General features: G+C 40.7%; 1 protein-coding gene and 1 pseudogene across 1 annotated transcript; one reads left to right on the top strand and one right to left on the bottom strand.

The window, feature by feature from the left end:
* Positions 1-2,485: 2,485 nt before the first annotated feature.
* LOC119911250 (zinc finger protein ubi-d4 B-like) lies at positions 2,486-7,883 on the top strand. The gene is made up of 3 exons (XM_038730063.1): positions 2,486-2,643; positions 2,920-3,001; positions 6,167-7,883. Exons 1-3 carry the CDS (start codon positions 2,563-2,565, stop codon positions 6,250-6,252), a joined length of 249 nt encoding a protein of 82 aa, XP_038585991.1. The 5' UTR covers positions 2,486-2,562; the 3' UTR covers positions 6,253-7,883.
* Positions 7,884-10,334: 2,451 nt separating this feature from the next.
* LOC119911249 lies at positions 10,335-19,367 on the bottom strand (annotated as a pseudogene).
* Between the last annotated feature and the right edge of the window lie 233 nt (positions 19,368-19,600).

Below are 19,600 nucleotides of genomic sequence, written 5' to 3'. Positions count from 1 at the left end.
AAATGAACCTTGTGCAAATAACATTTTTTTTAAATGAAGCCGGTTGTCGGGTGATTGCGTACAACAGCGCACTTTTGTGGTTCCATCTTGGGATTTTTTGCACGGTAATAAGAATGAGCCGCCATCACTATAACATTTTCTGTGACCGTGTGTGTGTGTCAGTCTGGGGAAGCGCTACAAGAACCGCCCTGGCCTGAGCTACCACTATACACACTCTCACCTGGCCGAGGAGGAGGGCGAGACCGCGAGGAGATCGAGGCACCACCCACTCCTCGCCAGCCTGAAGAGCAGAAGAGTGAGTCACTCTCTAGTGCTGAGAGAGAGACAGAGAGAGAGAGGGGAGGGAGGTGTGGTTGCATGCCATTTAGCATGTATGTGTTGTAAAAGGGAAGTCTCTCTCTCATTATTATTTTTGGTTTTTTTTTTTTTGTTCCGCTCCTTTATTTTTTTGATTTTCATGATCATTTTGAATCCCGAATTTGGGATTATTCTGAGTGTTCCTGACTGAAACATGCTTGCACAGTTGGGATTCCTGGCATTTTTTTCAGCATATCATCCATCTCCCCCCCCCCCCCCCCCCCCCCTCATATGCATCGCATTGCTATTTTCTTTTGTGCACGCGACACCGTGTTAGCCAAAACATTCAACAAGTGCGTTTTGTCAGTTGTCACTCATTCATTAGTTTGGATCATGATTCAATACATCATCAGCCATTACCAGGTAAAAATTGATTTGGCTGCTGTGGCATGAACAGGTTTGTAACACTGTGCTTCAGAGTTGAAAATATTTGATTTATAAACAGTATTATACACTTAGACAAACAATGACAGTTTTGACATGTTCATCTGAAGAAGATATTTGACTCATCTTCCTCAATACTCAGGTTAAAGTGACAGATCTAATGTGCACTGAATGGTTTTCTTCACTCATTCTCCCACTTAGCAACTAGAAGGTCCCAATGGGCTGGCACTGCCTAACGATTACTGTGACTTCTGTCTGGGAGACTCCACCTTAAACCAGAAGACCGGCCAATCAGAAGAGCTGGTGTCCTGCTCAGACGTGGACGCTCAGTATGAACTCGTCATGTTCATGTAAGCTCCGCCCCACCTTAGTTACATTTGCTATGCCTGTAGAGCTTTCTATCTCAGATGGCACATATGCAGTTTACAGGGTTAACAGTGTCCATTTTTATCATTGAAATTCATTGTAATTAAAGGGTTCTATATTTTAGAAACAGAGGTAGACAAAAGCAGCCTTGTCATTTCATACCAGCAATATCAAAAGAGTCAGCGTCCTCACCAGTTTATGATCCATGTAGAAGACATGGATTGAAGATAAAAATCTTTTAGGATGAGGATTAACGTTGTGTTCAACAAACATAACGCTGTGTCAGGAAACACACAGTGGATTAGAGCTGGACCGATAAATCAGCGTGCCGATATTATTGGCCGAGATGAGCTACTTGCAGATAAATCGGTGTCGATAAATGACAATTAAAAAAGAAAGAGACGAGAGAGAGGCGGATCGTGTGAGTGTTGAGGGCACTCTGCGTGTTTGATACGCCACAGAAACACCACAGAGCACAGCAGTCAGCTGTACTGTAAAAAAATTAACTACACTATGTCATGTTGTCTTGGTGAGGTCTCGTAACTACACATGACAAATGGATAATCTTAGTTTATGTTATCAGATTTTAAAATCCTCAAATATCAAAATCGGTATCGCTCTTAAAAATCTCACATCGTTCCGGCCCTACTGTGGATATGCTAGTCGTGACTTTGATTAAAGTAATCTGCAACCCCACAAACGAATGTAAATATTTGGCTCATTTCTTGTGAGTAATGTTCGATTACTGCTGTAAGTAACGCTAATGTTGCATCGTATGTTAAGAAGAAGAAGAAGACGACATACTTTATTAATCCCACAAGGGAAATTCAATGTTCTCACTCTGGTGTTATTATTGTTATTAGTATACACACACAGGTCTGAAATACACACACATGCGTAGCAACATCACACGGAGAGATGTCAGAGTGACGGGGCTGCCACTCAGTGCGGCGCCCCGAGCAATTGGGGGTTCAGGGGCTTGCTCGAGGCCACCTTCAGCAGTGCCCAGGAGGTGAACTGGCACCTCGCCAGCTACCAGTCCACGCTTCACAACTCTGGTCTGAGCTGGACTTGAACTGGCGACCTTCCAGTTCCCAGCCTAATCCTTACAGACACTTACACTTTTGTCTTTTTGGTCTTTGAAACACTAGAAGAAAAGACACCACGCACCATATATTTGAAATACTGATTACCACTCACTACAGCCCCATGCACAGCTCATCATCATGGGAAAAAATTAAAAGCTTGACAGCCCAGCTGCGCCTTTTCACAGTTGTCAAACTACAATTACCCGATGGCTCTTCAGAAAAGGGGTTTTAGTTAACAGTCAGTTGAGCCCTAATCATGTCAACTCATCAAGCAACTAGGTGGTCATAACTAGTGCACGGTTCATGGTTATTTTTATGTCCTCTCCTTCCTGCAGGCCACCCAACATGCCTGCAGTTCACACCAGTCATGATGGCTGCAGTGAAGACCTATCGCTGGCAGTGCATTGAGTGCAAATGCTGCAACGTTTGCGGCACCTCAGAGAATGATGTGAGCCTTTTTTTATATTTCCATCATATGTGTCAGAAGTGGTCTCTGTGTTTCCCAAAAAAATCTTGCTGGGGACAGGCCTCTGCTAAAGACATTGTCGAGCCCAGTTAAAATAAAGTTTTTTTTGTGTGTAAAATGACATGTAGACTTAGTGTGGGCAAAAGGCTGAAATGGACAGAAAGGGAGGAGAAAGAGAGTGAACTGTCTCACTTTCTCTGCTTGTTGAATTTTCTCTTGGTGCTCTAATCAGTAGACTGAACATGATGTGTTCTGTAGGACCAGCTGCTGTTCTGTGATGACTGCGACCGAGGCTACCACATGTACTGTCTAAGTCCCCCCATGACCGAACCACCAGAGGGTAAGCTGACGCCGAACACTTCACTGCAGAGGTTTACATTTTGTCATTTGGCAGACAAAGTTAACAGATATCCCCTGATATCATCCCTTTGTACTGGGTTAAAGGCATGAAGGTCACCCTCATCCAAGATATCCACGGTCACCAGCAGGGCACCTACAATCCATCTGGTCTGATCTGTTGCCTTATACCCTGAGAGTTCTCAGATATCTTCACAGGACTGTGTGCTCTCTTCCTCACAAATGCATTCTTAAGAGGCCTGCCGCACATTGGTAGTTTTCCAAGCTACAATGTCAAATAGAAGCCTTAATTCCTTGTTAATTAGGGTTGTGAATTAAAAAAATATCCTAGCTTTTGGTAAAAGTAAGATTAACTAGAACTGCAAGCAGTTATAAGCGGGGTCCAAGCCTCCCGGCGCAAGCCGCCCCCCCCTGGCCCCGCGGAGGGTGAGCAAGTCGGGCCCGGCGCGCCGCTGGTTTACTGCATAAGGTCCACCAAAATTGTCATGTGTGATCAAGGCCCCATGGGGAACAATTGCCCCAAATTTGGTATCAGTCGGAGTTGTGGAGATGTAAAATGCATGTACGTCTATGGGATTTTTTTGAATAGCGCCAACAAGGGGCTAACTGTACTAAATTTTGCACAGCCCCTCAGGGGGGCATGCCACATAAGGTCAAGTTTTGTGTTGATCGGCCTTTCCAAGCCTGAGATATGTTATACTTGCTGTTTTTAGCGTTTTCGCAAATATTTGTTAGCTTGCAATTGGGAAATTTTTTGTCAGATCAAAATTCCCTCTACTCGGTCCAGAGATGGTCCGTGCCACAGTTCGTGCTGATTGAATTAAAATAGGTTTTCCAGTTTTCGCGATGTAGCGAAATGAAAACGTCATCGCACAGAGGCGTGTCCTATATCATAAGAATTGGCAGCATCCCTGAAACATGTAGACATAAGGTTTATGAATGTGCAGTGTAGTGGCGCGTAGTTATGAGGCAAAATGTCCTTTGTTTGAAAATCCCATTGAAATGAATGGGATTGTCCGAGCACATTTGAGCTTTGATTATAGCGCCACCTTTTGGCCGAATTACACCAAATTCAGGCGTTATCAGGGGCCCATGGGGAACAATTGACCCAAATTTGGTGTCAATCGGACTTGTGGTTATGTATAACGTCTTTAATCTGCAATAACAGCGCCACCTATGGGCATTGGGTGAAGTTTGGTGCCTGTAGTAAGGGGACCATGCAGAAGAATTTGGCTTAGGTTTCATGTCAGTGTGACTTGTGGTTATAGTGGAACAATTTTCTTGGATTAAATAGCGCCCCCTAGGGGCGAGTTGCACCAAATTTTGCACAGGCCCTCAGGGGGATCAAAATTTCCTCTACAAACTTTCATCAGCTTGGTCCAGAGATTATCCGTGCCACGCTTGGTGTCAATCTGACTTGCGGCTTCAGAGGAGTTAATTAAAATAGGTTTTTCAGTTTTCGCGAAAAAATAGTCTAGGCGGAAATGGGTGTGGCCTGTACCACGAGATTCAGCTCGATCCCCCGAACACGTGGATATAAGGTTTTTGATATCCGCCACTGTATGTGGGAGTTACAGCGATTTGAATGTGCCAAACTTTGGACCTTGCTTGTAGTGCCACCTAGCGGTCAAAGTGAGCAAATTATTTCGCATGCCGTCGTCTCATGGGCCTGAACCTACCCTGTGAGTTGCGCGTCCCTCGCACTTACCGTCTAGGCTGCAGTAGTGGAATTAGGCGAAAATGTACGGAAGAATAAAAAATAAATAAATAAAAACCCGAGCGAAAACAATAGGGTACTGGGAATCGCGATGCCTTGCATTCACGGGTTCCCAGCCCACTCGGGCTTGGACCCCTAATAATAAAAACGAGAACGATTACAATAGGGTTCCCAGCCGCTTCGCGGTACTGGACCCCTAATTACCCTGATTTGTAATGCACTTCAGAACACTAATAGAAAAGCTGTTTTTTCTTTGGATGGTGACCAAGACAGCATAAACAGATTAGCTTTGATTACGTTTACAGAACAGAATTCACAGTTAAGTTGTGTTCATAGTTGATAGTTGACATTGTGAAAGGGTTCACTTATAGTGATGAACATACAAAGAATTATCACCTGAATCTGCAGTTCTCCTCTGCTGTACAGCGAGTTTTAGCGCATTGTTTAGCTGTCTGGCCCACACCTGTTCTAGTTCACTGTCATCGCTCTTCTAGCGCCGATATATATCTGCTAAATACCCACTGCACACTACCTGCTCAGCACCAAACAACAGACAGACACAGTGACTAGCTGCTGAACATAGCAGAGCATTTAGTAGCTTAAACAGATATTTGTCTCAGGAGTTGGTAGAGACCAGGAACAGAGCTAAGAGGGCTAGGGCTGGACCCAAATATTTGAATATTTGCTTGTTGGATAGGTATTCGATTTTCAATTTTGGGATTCTAATGTTCAGGGTTTTTTGCATGCAGACCCCTGACCTCCTCTCACAGCAGTGAACGTAACGCAGTTCACATTAAAGTTCACATTCATTACAGATCAAAACAGTTAAATAGCCTACATTTTAAAGTTTGCCTCGCTCTTCCCTGGCTCAATATCCAAACCCTGTAATAAATGTTCCTCTTTAATTTAACTCCAGTCTCCTTCCTCTCTTAGTCCTGCACTTGGGTCTGCTAGCCTAGCCATAACAAAGTTAAAAACAAATTGGCAATAATATCTTGCTGTTTTAGTTAGCCCACGCTATGAGAATAAAGAAACTCACTCACACTCACACTCATGACCGCTGTTATCTCTCCCCCATTGGATTCTCCCTCACTCATGTCCTTTGCAGAACTTCTGGGCATTCATCCTTCTTCTGCTGTTCTACTGCTCGTGAAATGACAGCCTGCTTATCAACAGACGTCTAAACGATCTCCGTAACGTGACTTTTTCAATATTTACCATCGAAGCTTCTAAGCTCAAAATGGTATTCGGGCCAGCGCCCAAAGAGAATTGACACTTCTGAAAATCTGCTGTGACCTCTTCCCTCAGACCTGCACTGAGTTGACCAGTGCCTCAACCAACGATTACTTTCATTATCGATTCATCTCGACTAGCCAACGATGTATTTCTACACCCTCGAGCCCTGCCTCACCGTGTTTATCTGTTTTCCAGGGAGCTGGAGCTGTCACCTGTGCCTGGCTCTGCTGAAGGATAAAGCCTCCATATACCAGCAGAACCAGAGCTCCACCCCTGAGTGACACCATAGCAGCAAGTCCCGCCCCAGCAGTCACAGGACCCCACCCCTGATGGAAAACGTCAGACCTCCTCCCAGTCCAGAGCTCCGGGCTCTGTCCAGATGTAGCTGAGCCAGATCGCAGATCAGCTTTTGAAGTCTTAATATCTACAGCGTCAGTGGGGGGATCAGTCAACATGGGGATCAAACTATCACTACCAACCTGCCTGCAAAGCCCCCGAGGCTCGCCGTCAAACACATACATATACAGTATAGACACACACACACACACACACACACACACACACACACATACACTCTCTCCTGGACTGTTACACACACTAGATACAGAGACAGAGAGCATGCAGTAACCATTGTAACTGCTGTCTCCATGGGAGCTCCCAGGAGCAAACGGATTAGGATCAAAGCTAATTTTCTCCACCCTTTCACACTCAGACACAGTGCGGACTGTCGAGACAACACAGTTTCTTTTCTGCCAAATTATCTATTTTTTCTCCCTGAATGTGGGAGAAAGAAAAAATCCCAACGTATATGGCTGAGGATTATTATTATTATTATTACTATTGTTATTGTTCTGGTTACTAGTGGACTTTTGTAGTGGCATTTGTCTGTGTACTTTGTCTGATCCATCTTAATCTTTTGAAGAGGTTTCCCTTGAGGGGGAGCCGGTCTGTGCCAAGGTCCACCATCATATGAAATACACACAACAATCACCCATGGAGCTTATCAAAATCATGTAAACCATTTTAAATTAGTAGTACAGAGATTATAAAACAAAGTTGTAATTTTTTTGCCAATAACAAGAATTTGACTCATTAAGCTGTTAGCACAAAATCTTTGGCTTTTCTACTTTGAGGTTGCACCAAAACCAACTTTTCATTGCTGATTCTAGGATTCTAGGTTACTAGGCAGATAGGTTACTTTAACCAAACACTATAGTTGGCTCATGATACAAAAACATATAGTAAAATATCAGTCTTCAGCATTATTTCTCAATCAAACAGGTCTAAATTTATCTTTATTTTGAAAAACCTGACTCAGATAATGCTGTTTTATCAGAGAAGCTGACACGCGAACACGGAAAACTAGTAATCGTAAAGGTGCATCGTTTTCTCAAAGATGTTTTGTGCTACCTTTTTAGAAACCGTTTGGCAGCGACATCATCCTTCACAAGTTGTTTTCAAACGGCTGCTGTCAGACCGGCGACTCATTCACAACCTGTAGCTGCTTTTATCATTTGTCCCACTGAGGCAGATTTGCATGCAGATTGCACCTGTATGAATGCGCACACACTCTCTTCACAAGTGTTTTTATTTTGTTATATTTTTTTTTTACATTTTATATTACCTGATATTCCATTGGTACTGGGAGTTTTTTCTAGTAGAATTTTGTAAAGTCTATGGTATAGCAAACACTTCAAGTATATAGCTCCTAATGCATTCTATGTACTGTATTGACTTTTTCTATTTTTGTTATGACTGTGACATGTTTGAATTTATTTGATTATTCTGATATGTCAGACCTCCATTATGAGTATTTGTAAAATGATGTACTTTGTTGTACTATTTTTATTTTTACATTTCTTTGGTATCAAAGCCGATTTAGCCCGACTGAAATAAAAATCACTTTGAATTATGTGTCCATTGTAACTGCTTTAAATACTGAATCATTTAAATTCCATAATGTAGTTGATGTATATTTTGATCAGCTGATGGCCGCCTGTGCTGCAGATATTGATACTGTGCTGTTTCTGTAGTTGGGGCCCGGTTTGTGTTCGTCCACACTACCAACTCATTTTAAGCAAGTCTTAAGTATCTTGTCTGTTCACACTAAAAACAAAATGCTCAAAGGAAATGGAAGAACTACTCAAATGTAATAACTAATTGTGGACAGAGGCAAGACAACCCTGGAAAAAGTTAGCAAAACAAAAAATAAGTATTAAATCTTTGGAAAAACATCCTGACGTGAAATTTAATTTGCAAACAGCATTGTAAAAGTACTTTGAAGTCCATGTTGTGTAATTTCCTGTCACTACAAAACATTTAAGCATGTAGATTATTTCTACACTAAGCAAAAATTGTGTACTATGAATATTATATACTGTATAAAGCAATGGTGGAAGGGTAACTGTTACATTTATTTGTGTAGTTACTTTGCATTCTAATTTTTCTCAGTCTCTTTGGTAAATTGGTTCTCTGATGAATAGTCTTACCACCCAAAACATGTAGGCATAAGTTCATTGCATTGGGGTTTTTTGTTTTTTTTGTAAACGTGTCCTGAATTGATGAAAATATCTGTTGTTATGTGGATGAGAATTTGTGGAACTGACAGACAGGAACATCAGCTTAATGGGTTTCCCATGTTTACATTTGTAATTTTGTATTTTCTGTAAAACATTCTAGTCTTTTTCTTTTTTGTATCACCATGACATGTTCTGTCAACAAATTACAGTACATACAGTAAAAGCGCGACTTTGAGTCCTGTCCAATCTCTTGCAATGTATAACTTTGTACTGTACTGATATGTGCCATACAGAGAAAGTGCAGACTCGTGCATTTTCAATCATTGGCATCAAAACCTTAGCCATAGTTTACATTAGAAAATACTTCGAGTGCACTGTTATGTTCACAACAGGGCTAAACATTTTGACTATCTTGTTTGTAAATAGTGACACAAGGACTTATCATTCTGATGTGAGCAAGTAACAGGCTTTTGCTGGTATTCCATCTGTTTTGAGAAATGCACTTACTGTTTCACAGATGTTAAGGCTGATTCGAGAAATGTACCAAAGTGACTGAGAAAAACAAAATATTGACTTCACAAGCTACCCAGGAGTGTGTAAAATAACTCAAATTAGCTGCACCTTTACCAGCTGTATTAAAGTAGGGGAAACATTAATGCATCAATAGTTAGAATCCAGTAAAATAATGTACAGTACATTATTCTGAATTGGGCCATTCTGCATAATGGGTAAGTTTACTTTTCCTTTTCTTTTTTTGACTTAAATTAGTGCAAATGTGGGAAAGAGAGAGGGGGTGACATGTAGCAAAGGGCCTAGGACTTTTATGTGTAACAGAGTACTTCTACTCTGCTGCTACTTTTGCCTAAGTAAAATATCAGAGTACTTCTTCCACCTCTGGTATAATGTATACAAATAGTATGTATTATGGATTTGGGACACAATGAAGAAGATCAACTGGCATTCAAAGGAGACAAAAGATTCAGTATGAGCCCCAACAGGACTTTCTACCTCTTCCACTCAACTCAGCTGACCATCAGGGATGTGCGTGTCCCGGCTTCAGCACTTGGACAGCTCCCTTTCTCCAGCCTGCTGGAGGCTGTGGAGCTGTCCAAGTGTTGAAGTGCTGCAGGTAACAGCCTCTCTGATCCATGTGACTTGAACTACAGCACATCGGTCTCTACCTCATCCCATCTTGTGTTAAGGGCCCGTGTCCCATATAGCAGAGCTTTTTGCTGCTTTACACCGACTTCCTGAGGCTAAAAATGTTTTCCAGGGACAAAAGGTTCATCTGAAGATTCTGTTGTATTATTAACAAGTCTGTTTAATCTCAGGAGGAACGACAATCTTCGAGGCAGTATGCACCACCTACACCAGGAAGTCAACAGATTTTCATGTCTCACTGATCAGCTCCTCTACTCCTTTTAAAGGTGTGTTTAACAGTGAAATAGCTGCTGTGCAAATTGGACAGAGTGAAAACTTAAAGCCTAAAGGACTCAATGGTAGACATGAAGAGAAATCGTGCCATAACTTAAAATGAGATTGCATCACATTAACGTGTCTGGAGTTTATATTAAATATATTTTAAATGATTATGTAATTGTGTTGAGCTCCTGCAGGTGAACTGCTCCTGGCAGTGAACAATGCTAAATAATGCATTCTTCTTCATTTGCATAATTCAACAGAACTCTTTTGGAAAATTGTTGAAATGTAGACTTTTTCACTTTTTGTAGACATTTGATTCCTCATATGTTGCTCTAATTCTCGCCACATGTACTCATTTCAAGTGCATGTGAAGATCATAATGAGGCTTTGGATGAGCATTAGACAGCCAGAGAAACCTCACAGAGCAAAATGTTTTATTATTGCACTCAACAACATACACTCAAGGACTCTCTCCAAACACAGATGTTCAAAAACACCTTGTAGCATACAGTCGCCTTTGTTCCAGCTCATAAACTGTGCTGAGAAGCTTATAGGAAAAAGGGTAGGAGGGTATGGGGCTACATCATGTACAAGGCCAGGACAACAGTGGCTTAGTGCAATTATCTGGAGCGTGATGATCAGCCATGCTATGTTGTTCACAACTACACACACCAAGGCGTGATTAAAACATGACATTAAACTTGACATAAAATATCTGCACGCACTGAGAAGCAACTACATAATCTTACATGTATAATCATCTGGCCATTGAGGTTACTTGTGGCAGTCGTAAAGTATTAATAAGTAAATGAACACACTTTGGGGTTTCTTGTACAATAGTCTTGGTTTCAGAAAACAAATGCAATACTTGTATTGTTGTGAGACATAGTGCATTATCAGTTTTATTTCACAAAATCGGAGGTGCCCGGTACAAAACTATGTAAAATTCTCATTTATCAAAGGTAAACAATGCAGCTTTCGGGAAGCTGTGTTGCAGAAACGCTGCTCGAACATGTACAGCCACCGTGTACTGAAACAAAAATTCAACTATCTGTACATTTGATTAATAATGGCAGCAGTGAAGGTGGAAAAGGAGTAGGACCACTTGTTTGTGCGTCCTTTTGTATAACTATGTGCGTGGGGGAGTGTGTGTGTGTGTGTGTGTTTGTCCTCTATAGCCTCTCAAAGCCGACGGAGCAGAGGAGAAAGATGGCGTAAAGCAGAATGAGAGTGAGTCCCAGCCTACGGTCCAACCTCCAGGAGTTCAGATGGACACACAGGACCTGGGGAGGCATGGACAGAAATAGAGGGAGCTTTTCATTTCCTGTTGCACGGCTCTAAACATTATCACATACTTCCCTGAGTCTAAAAAAGGGCTCTCAGGCCTCGACAGGAAGAAGATAAAATGAAAATCAGAGTTGAAGGAAAACGAGTGGTTGATGTTGGTGCAGACTTTATTTACTTATATAATTAGATAGATTCATTAACTTTAAAAAAGACAGAACTACTCACAGTAAGTACGACCGAGGCCAACAGCAGAATCACCGAGTACACCAGGCCTTTGCTGTTGATTGTCACCTAGAAACCAGAGATGACAAAGCATTAACATGTTTTAAAATCACTTTATATAAAATACCTTATGCCTTATGTCCTACAAAGTTCATTCAGTTTAGTCAAGGAGAGGTTTTATACTTAAATGCAGAAATATACATCATTACAGCCCCTGAGCGCATTCATGTATACTCCTAACTCTTCTATCTTTTACAGAAATATCCAAATGGTATTTTTGGTCGGCACTTTCATTATATATCAGCATGTAGTCAAGAGGTGACAGGAAACAAGGGGAGCTATTGCTATTGTACTTTTTTTTTGTAGAACATGCAGAAAATGTGACCAAATTATGGTGGAAATGTTTTTAATTTATGCAAAAGTCAGGCAGCAGCTGGCAATTCAAAATGTAAAACTATAACAGAATCTAATGCAAAAAGGCATTCTGTGTTGCTTTCAGATATGTTTCTCCTATAAATCAGCTTTTCGCATGTAATATCATCCCTGCTGAGTCAGTACACAGGAGTCTTCCCTCCTCTTTGTCATGTTCACTGGGAGAGAATGGAAAACTGTGTCAAGAAGATGTTAAAGTCACTTTTTGCTTAATAATAAATAAATAAGTGCAAATAAACCTTTCTCAAAGCATTTTTCATTTGTTATTTAACAGAAAAAAACAATCTTACCGGATCTGCACAAATCATATAGGGAACCCATTTTGGTTTCAAAATAGCGAAAGGTGAGGTGTTTGCATGCCTGTTAAATAATTTTCCAGAACAACATAAGATTTTCCAGGACATTTTACTTTGGCTCTCATTTTCCAGGTTTTTTCCATGACTGTAAAATTTCTAGGTTTTCCAGGACGCGTGGGAACGCTGACTTATGTTATAGGCTCAAAAGGCGAAAGTTCCACTCAGATAAAACTGTGTTTTTAGGGTCATGGGTCAAGTCGGCTGTATGAGATATTAGGCAGAGAAAACAGCAGGTGTTACCACTGATCCATAGCTGACTACAATAGTCCTCAGCGCCCAGGGGAAGCCCAGGCCCAGCAGCACATCAAAGACATTACTGCCGATGGAGTTGGACACAGCCATGTCGCCCATCCCTGCAATGTTTGACATACGCACAAATACAAAATGGAATTCATGAGACAATATGTAGAGCAAATGACAGACATCCAGTCAAACACATATAACTACTTAGGTGCACTAACTGGCTCATTTAGTTTATCCCGATCTTTTCATGTAAAACAGTTTTTAACGCTGTCTCTGAAAAGTTCCCTGTAAATAAAGTTTGCAGTTTGTTTTAATCTATAATATCCATTGAATCATAATGGGAGAGAAAGTACACAATTAACTTCCATGCTGTGTGACATGGAGAAATAGTGGGCTGTTTCTTTTGTGTGAAACTCCAGCCAAATGTAATCCATAAAAGGTGTTGCAATGTAGAAAACAAACATACTAAATTTCCATTAAGAGGTAATAAAGAGGCTATGATGAGTTGATGCTTTCTTGCAAGAAAGATCAGATTTGAGCGATATTGTCAGAGACAATTCAATTATAAGACTTTTTTTATTTTACTGCTTCACATATACACACACAATATTTTGATATCTCTGTTTCTGCCTTTTAACTTGCAATGACTGAAAGCCCTAGATGTCACATAATTAGTTATGACAAAACTATCAAACACTGATGAGTTTTTCCTCTGATGAGGCTGTGAAATTCGGTTGAAAGCTCCAGAAAAGGCTATTAAGTGCCCCTTGAGTGAAGAGTGTTTTGTCAAACCAGTTTTTTCCATGGTCAAGAAGGAACCACTCATTATTCTGATTTAATTTTGTAACATACTAAAATGTGCAAAGAATGTTTTTTTATCAACAGTGTAAATATGTGTTGAGACAGGTTAAACACACACACACACACACACACACACACACCTTGTCGGGCGACAATGAGGCTGGCCATACAGTCAGGGACACTGGTGCCGGCTGCCAGAAAAGTGATGCCCATGATGACTTCTGGGATTCCAAGTGTGTAACTGATTATGGTCACCTGGACAGAAATACAGAGGAAAGAGTCTGTGTGTGTCTGTGTGTGGGGGGGTATGATACATTCATAATATCTATGCTATTATGTTGCCAAATAATTACTAGAAGACTGTAGCGTTCCACTGTCAAACATCTGTTGAAGTAAACTAACCGGTGATCCTTATAATAATTTATTTTCCCTTGACATACTAAATAAATAATAATATTATTATTCCCCCACAGCTATTAGTCTCTTTATAAAAAAGATCCAAATATTAGTAGAAAAAAGTTAAATAATTACATTTTCATGGTGTGCATTCTTGTTTATTCACTGTGGCCAAAGAAATGATGAATAACGCAGCGGTTTCCTTACTCAGACAAGCTTACAAGACAAGTTATTTGGGATGCTATGAATATATGCAATTCAAAGATATTGCTGCATTTTCATAACTGTTTTGGTGGCAGCTGTCCGGATATGGTACCGTTATAAAGGCAGTTGGGACAGAGCTGTTGGTCTGTGACGTGCAGGCCTAGAGGCAGCTCTGCGTACGAGTGTATGTTCAGTCACACGTCATACTTCTTCCCTTGCTTCTGACAACATCAAGCTCGCTCTAGCCTGCACGCTCTCACATAGGGGGAATTTTGGCTCTAGATGCCACGAAAACACTTGTATGATCAATTTAGTTTTTAGAAATTCTGAATTTGAAAATGAAAACACAAATATTTTTACTCTTTCTTTTTTTTCTCCATACTTATCCAGGCCTGGAAATGACTAAAATCAAATTTCACATTTCTGCCAAGATGGCATCCTCAAATATATAGTTTTGTCCACAGCCCTAAGATATTCAGTTTATTGTCATAGAGGATTAAAGAAACCAGGAAATATTGACATTTATGAAGCTGAAATCAGAGAAATGTAATTTTTTTTCTTAAAAAATGACTCGCACCAATTAATTGATTATCAAAATAGTTGCTGATTTATTTAACAGATGACAACTAATTGATTAATTGTTGCATCTCTAATGTGTGTGTGTGTGTTCCGTACCATCCAGACCATGAGGTAGGAGAAGATGGCTATCCAGAGCGTGGAGGACAGGAAGGTGAGCAGGTACCAGCTCTCCCACCGCGGCAGGCTGCAGTCGGGGATGGTGCAGTGAAGCAGGACGCTCAGGGGCCAAGAGAGCAGCCACTTCAGGCGCACACACCAACCATCTGAGGACATTATGACAACACAACACACGCACATGCGCGCGCGCACACACACACACACACACACACACACACACACACACACAGTATTAGTAGTAACACTGGAAAACATTAGAAGTAGGTGCTACAGTAGCATCAGTGACAAAGCAGTGCCAATATGAAGTTTTAGAAAAAATCATGCCAACAAGATGACTTGTCCTGTGGTCAGGTGCATAAATATAGCTTAAGTCTAAGGTCCAAATTGTTGTCAGTTACAGCCAAAGGTATTTTATTATCTTTAGTTAGATATTCGGCACATTAAAAAGTGCAGGTAAAGAAAACATTATTCTTTTGACCTTCACCTTTTTAGTGATCCTTTCCTAATCTTTCTCTTTGCAATGTCTTTCCCCCGTTTCAAAATAAAAGCATTATATTCCTCCTAACAGACATGTTTCCAGGTGGAGAAGACTTACTTCTTGTGCCAATTGGTTGAACTGTTTTTCTGGTAAATTTGCCTCTTTTCTATCAAGAGTATCAAGCCCAATAAGGTGTTTCCACCACAAGGAGACACAGGAACTTTATCTGTGTTTTGACCAAAGGAATCTAAAGTTAGTTCCTGATGCCAAAAAAAAGTTCATGTTAATTTTTTTTAAATCTGCCATCAGTCTAATTTGCCTCATCTCCACGGTTCAGTGCAAATGCAAACACATTTTAGTTACTAGTTTAGTTCCTTTTCTTCTGTGGTTTCTGGAACTATTTGATCGGTGAACAGGTAAACTTCAGCAACAATAGCAGGTTTTATGTAAATCTGCTGTACATGTGAAGTCTAACAGATTTCTCTTTAGTTGTAATGTCCGCGTGAGTTTCAGAGGTTCTGTTCCACAGATTTTTTCGCTAGTTGTTATTTTATATTCAGTTATCTAATATTCAGTTTGTTAGTCAGAAAAACATGACTTCTGTGGCCCTTATTTTTATTATTATTCAATTAAAAAAAACATAAATAGATTTCTTTCTTAAGATATAATGTAATTTAGCTCAAAGAGTTCCTTGTGCTACTAAAACCCCGTTCTGCCTCTGCATGAGTGTCTGCTTCATTCACTGCTCACCTGGCAGGATGAAGGGTTTGAAAGGTGAGTTATCCTCCTCTCCTTCCTCCTGCTCTTCCTCCTCTTCCTCTTCCTCTTTAGGCTGTGCTCCCCCACCTGTCTCCCCTCCATCTCTTTACCCCTCTCTCTCTCCCTCCAGCGGCTGAGTGTCTCCCTCTGCCAGCGTCCTGTTCTCCCTCCCCCATGCCCCGTTAGCACCCACACTTTCCTCCCCTGAAGCTCCCCCCTCCTCCGGGCCAACTCGAGCACGAATCAGCCTCTGCCTCTGCGGGTGGTGGAGGGAAGTGGGGAAGGAGAGAAGGAAATGAAAGAAGGAGGAAACAAAATGACACAAGAAAAACTGCAGCAAGCTTGTGGAAATGAGTTCCTCCGGCTGTAGCTACCAATATGAGAACAGGCAGGAGGAGTAATTAGGCAGCCAGACATATCCTCACATTCACCAGAGGGGATTTGGAAAGCAGTGATCAGGGGAATGGCACAAAGCAGGGGTAGCATCGGCTGTCGCACTTTAATTTGGCACTGGAAATGGCAAGCACGCATGCAGGAGAGCCGAGAGAATGGGGAAGCAGATTTGGAGATTGAGTTGCTTTAGAGTCTGGGATAATATTATGCAGCAAGCAGCAGTATGTTTCTTTGTGAGCTTATTAGAGGATGTCAATCTAACAGTATCTGTCTGTCCACCTGCAATCGAATATAAAACCTGTGCTGTTGGTAGTAACTTACTATTGATTACCAAATGTAACAAATAAATATGTCATCAACAAATACTAATAACCAAACACAAATAACAGGCACCACCAAGTTGAAATGACAGCCTCTTAACTGAAAGGGACTTTTCTTCCAGCACAAATGGAGCTAAAGCTAAGGAATGTCTGATAATGGCAGATTGTGGGAGGATTGAAAGAAAATAACCTCTACGATTCTGTACAGCAAAAACCATAAACAACAGTCTCAATCCAGGTTGAAGGAAAGGTTTATCTTAATTTTAACACTAGCACTAATAATACCAGTGAAGTGACACATTAGTCACAATTCGTTTCTATTATGGTCTTGTCTGTTTAGCTGAAGCTAAACTGGTTCACATTGACAGTAAAAAGTAGCTCAAATTTGTTGTATCTTTACATAAACTTCAAAAGATTACTCTTTTATTCTCAGTGTGAACCTGTTTACCTTCAGTTGAAATTTTGGGTTTAAATGCAACTGGAGCTGGTCATAAGTTCATTAGTTATAAATAATAGAGTGTTGATGATTTACACATCACTAGTTCTTACATAAAGACGATTACAAAATATTTACACCCAATTACTACCGTGTAACTGCTACGTAACTAAGTTATCGGTAACTGAACTAACTGACTTAGCTAACATCGTAGAGCGAAGAGTGGAAGAGGAGATATTAAAAAATTAACATATCTGACCTAAAATGCTGTTTAATAATGTAAAATGGGACGATTTTAAATGTCACAAAAAATAACGCATCACCTCAAATGACCAAACGTTATGCTAATAACAATAATTTAGCATAATCAGATATTTCCCACTCCTTGTAAACTGCATCAATACGTCAATGTTTACATATACTTATAACAAAGTAAAGCCCCTCAAACAGAACTGTTGTTTGTTTGTTACATCTTGTGATGCTATAGTGACTTCTTTAAGTTGTAAAGTTAATAGTGCAACCCAATTAAGTAACGTTAAATCACAAGTTTGGAACTAGCTAGTAGACCTAAGAACTTAGGGAGGACTTTGCTGGTGGAACCAAAGGTGAGTACAGTGATTGTTCATTATAGTTACGGTAATTTTACTCATATTTCTCTGTTAAAATGTTTAAATACACATTTAAATACCCACCAAGCAAGCCGAAAAACCAAGGGGGGTTTGATGTTATGTGATGGGTGCGAGGTAATGCAGTGTACCTCATTGATAATCATGCGTCCTGCCATGCGCAGGCGGGTGAAGGGGGGAAAATGTGAGGTGATGAGAAGGCGGAGGCTTGCCTCTGAGAAGGAGAGCTGGTGGGGGTGCAGGTTAAGCATCTCATCCACCATCACCACCCCTGAATCCTGTCCGGCCACCACGCACGAATCTGGGGAAAATGGGGATAAAGTGGAAAGGAGAGGATTTAATAAGACAAAGAGGACAGAGTGACACAGAGAAAAAGTGGAGAAAGAAATCTTGTCCATCAAAGTGGTCCAGTTCTATTTCAGCCTGTTGGAAATCCACAGGGGAACAGAAATGGGTTTGACTGGCAGCCTAAACTGTGTCACTGGCTCCCCTGAACGCTGCTCAGAGACTGAGGGAACTTTTTAAAGTTTTGGATGTACACATGCATGCGCACAAACACAAGCTCCTACACCTGGTTTCAGCGGTACCATGTCGTTGTCACAGTCTCCAACGCTTCCGACAGCAGTCGTCCGTCGCAGACTGCCCAGACACGGCTGACCCGCCCTCCCGCAGTGTCTCTCTACCAGGCTACACAGAGATCTGTTGAACCTACACAAGAGACAACACACACAAAGACAGTGTATCTTTAGTGGATAGAGAGTGTGTGGTGCCCATACAGGGTGGAAATGTGAGATGGGGAGAAATAGACTCACTTCATGATGATTATGTAGATTCCGTACATAGAGATCAGGATGATGGTCTCCCACCTGAAACATGCACACAAACACCAACGCAGATTCATACAAAACCAGACTGAACACAATAACAGTCTGATGATATCCAACAACAACAGAGGCTGCTGTGTTGTACAAAAGTTTCATTACAGTCTTACCACATGACTTTTTCATCATAGATCACCTGCAAATAAAATTAAAATATACTTTAATTTAATCTCAAAAATTCACTTTTTACATGTCTTATCAAAGGAACATAAACAATGATTGATAAGCTAATATTGGCCAATATGTTGACTAGTAGTAGTTCATCCCAGATATATTGGTGTCTGCAATTAAGTCCAATTGATGCAGAAACTGCAGTACAGGAATGCAAAACATGCTTGAGAACTTACAGTTTGTCCACCAGAGAGAAGGGACAAGTTTATTTTGGACTTGTGAAATGTTCTGCTCTGTATAAATCTCAAAACTCATTTAAGGGATCCTAAACATTTTTGTTTTGTCTTTATTCAAAAATTTAATGACTGAGGGAACTGGCTAATGAATAAATATTGCCATGACCAATCTAGTATCGTTCAAGCAGTAATATTGTCTGAAGTGAGGAGTTGCTCCCTGCTGGTAACAATATATGCTGTATATTTGTTTATGATATTGTAAATGTAGGTGTTACAGTAAAAATTACAATGGACATTTTTTTTACTCCAACTTGCACATAGGTGTAAAGCAAAGTGACTTCCTTTCTCCAATAGTTCAGCCAATGATACACTATTATTTAGCTTTAGCTTATTTAGCAATATTGTTGCTTCACACTGACCAGTCTACAATACAAAATGAACAACATGCTAAACAGGAAAAAGAGTCCAGTGCGAGCGGTATGTTTTACTGGAGATTTTCTCACCAGGATAAGCACCAATATGGACAGGATGTAGAAGACAGCATCGCGAAACAAAGGCCACCAGCTCAGAGAGATGGGCTGGAGAGAGAGACACACATAGGACATTTTTATTAGCTGAATCAAACAAATTGCGTGGGATGTAATCCAGAAAGTTTTACAAAAAAAAAAAATCTATTTGCTTTAATGTTTAATGACTTTCTATTGTGTCATTTGTCGTCTTCTAGTTCAGAAAAGCTGAGGTTAGTCCTCCTTTTCTGCTTATGTCCTGACCACAGTGTTGTACCTGTCGGAGAAGATGCCACAGATGCCGA

This window comes from Micropterus salmoides, unplaced genomic scaffold (assembly GCF_014851395.1).
Source record: "Micropterus salmoides isolate LMB-PRFRI ecotype aquatic unplaced genomic scaffold, ASM1485139v1 Ms_hic_scaffold_1983, whole genome shotgun sequence".
NCBI lineage: Eukaryota > Metazoa > Chordata > Actinopteri > Centrarchiformes > Centrarchidae > Micropterus > Micropterus salmoides.
The sequence above is the reverse complement of the archived record's forward strand: the minus strand, read 5'-3'. Positions and strand labels throughout refer to the sequence as shown.

Bases quoted from the DNA above. Each gene is read 5' to 3' on its own strand.
- LOC119911250 (XM_038730063.1), top strand. From the start codon at position 2,563: ATGATGGCTGCAGTGAAGACCTATCGCTGGCAGTGCATTGAGTGCAAA. The intron at 2,644-2,919 runs GTGAGCCTTTTT...TGTGTTCTGTAG, and splicing joins GCGGCACCTCAGAGAATGAT to GACCAGCTGCTGTTCTGTGA. The intron at 3,002-6,166 runs GTAAGCTGACGC...TCTGTTTTCCAG, and splicing joins CATGACCGAACCACCAGAGG to GGAGCTGGAGCTGTCACCTG.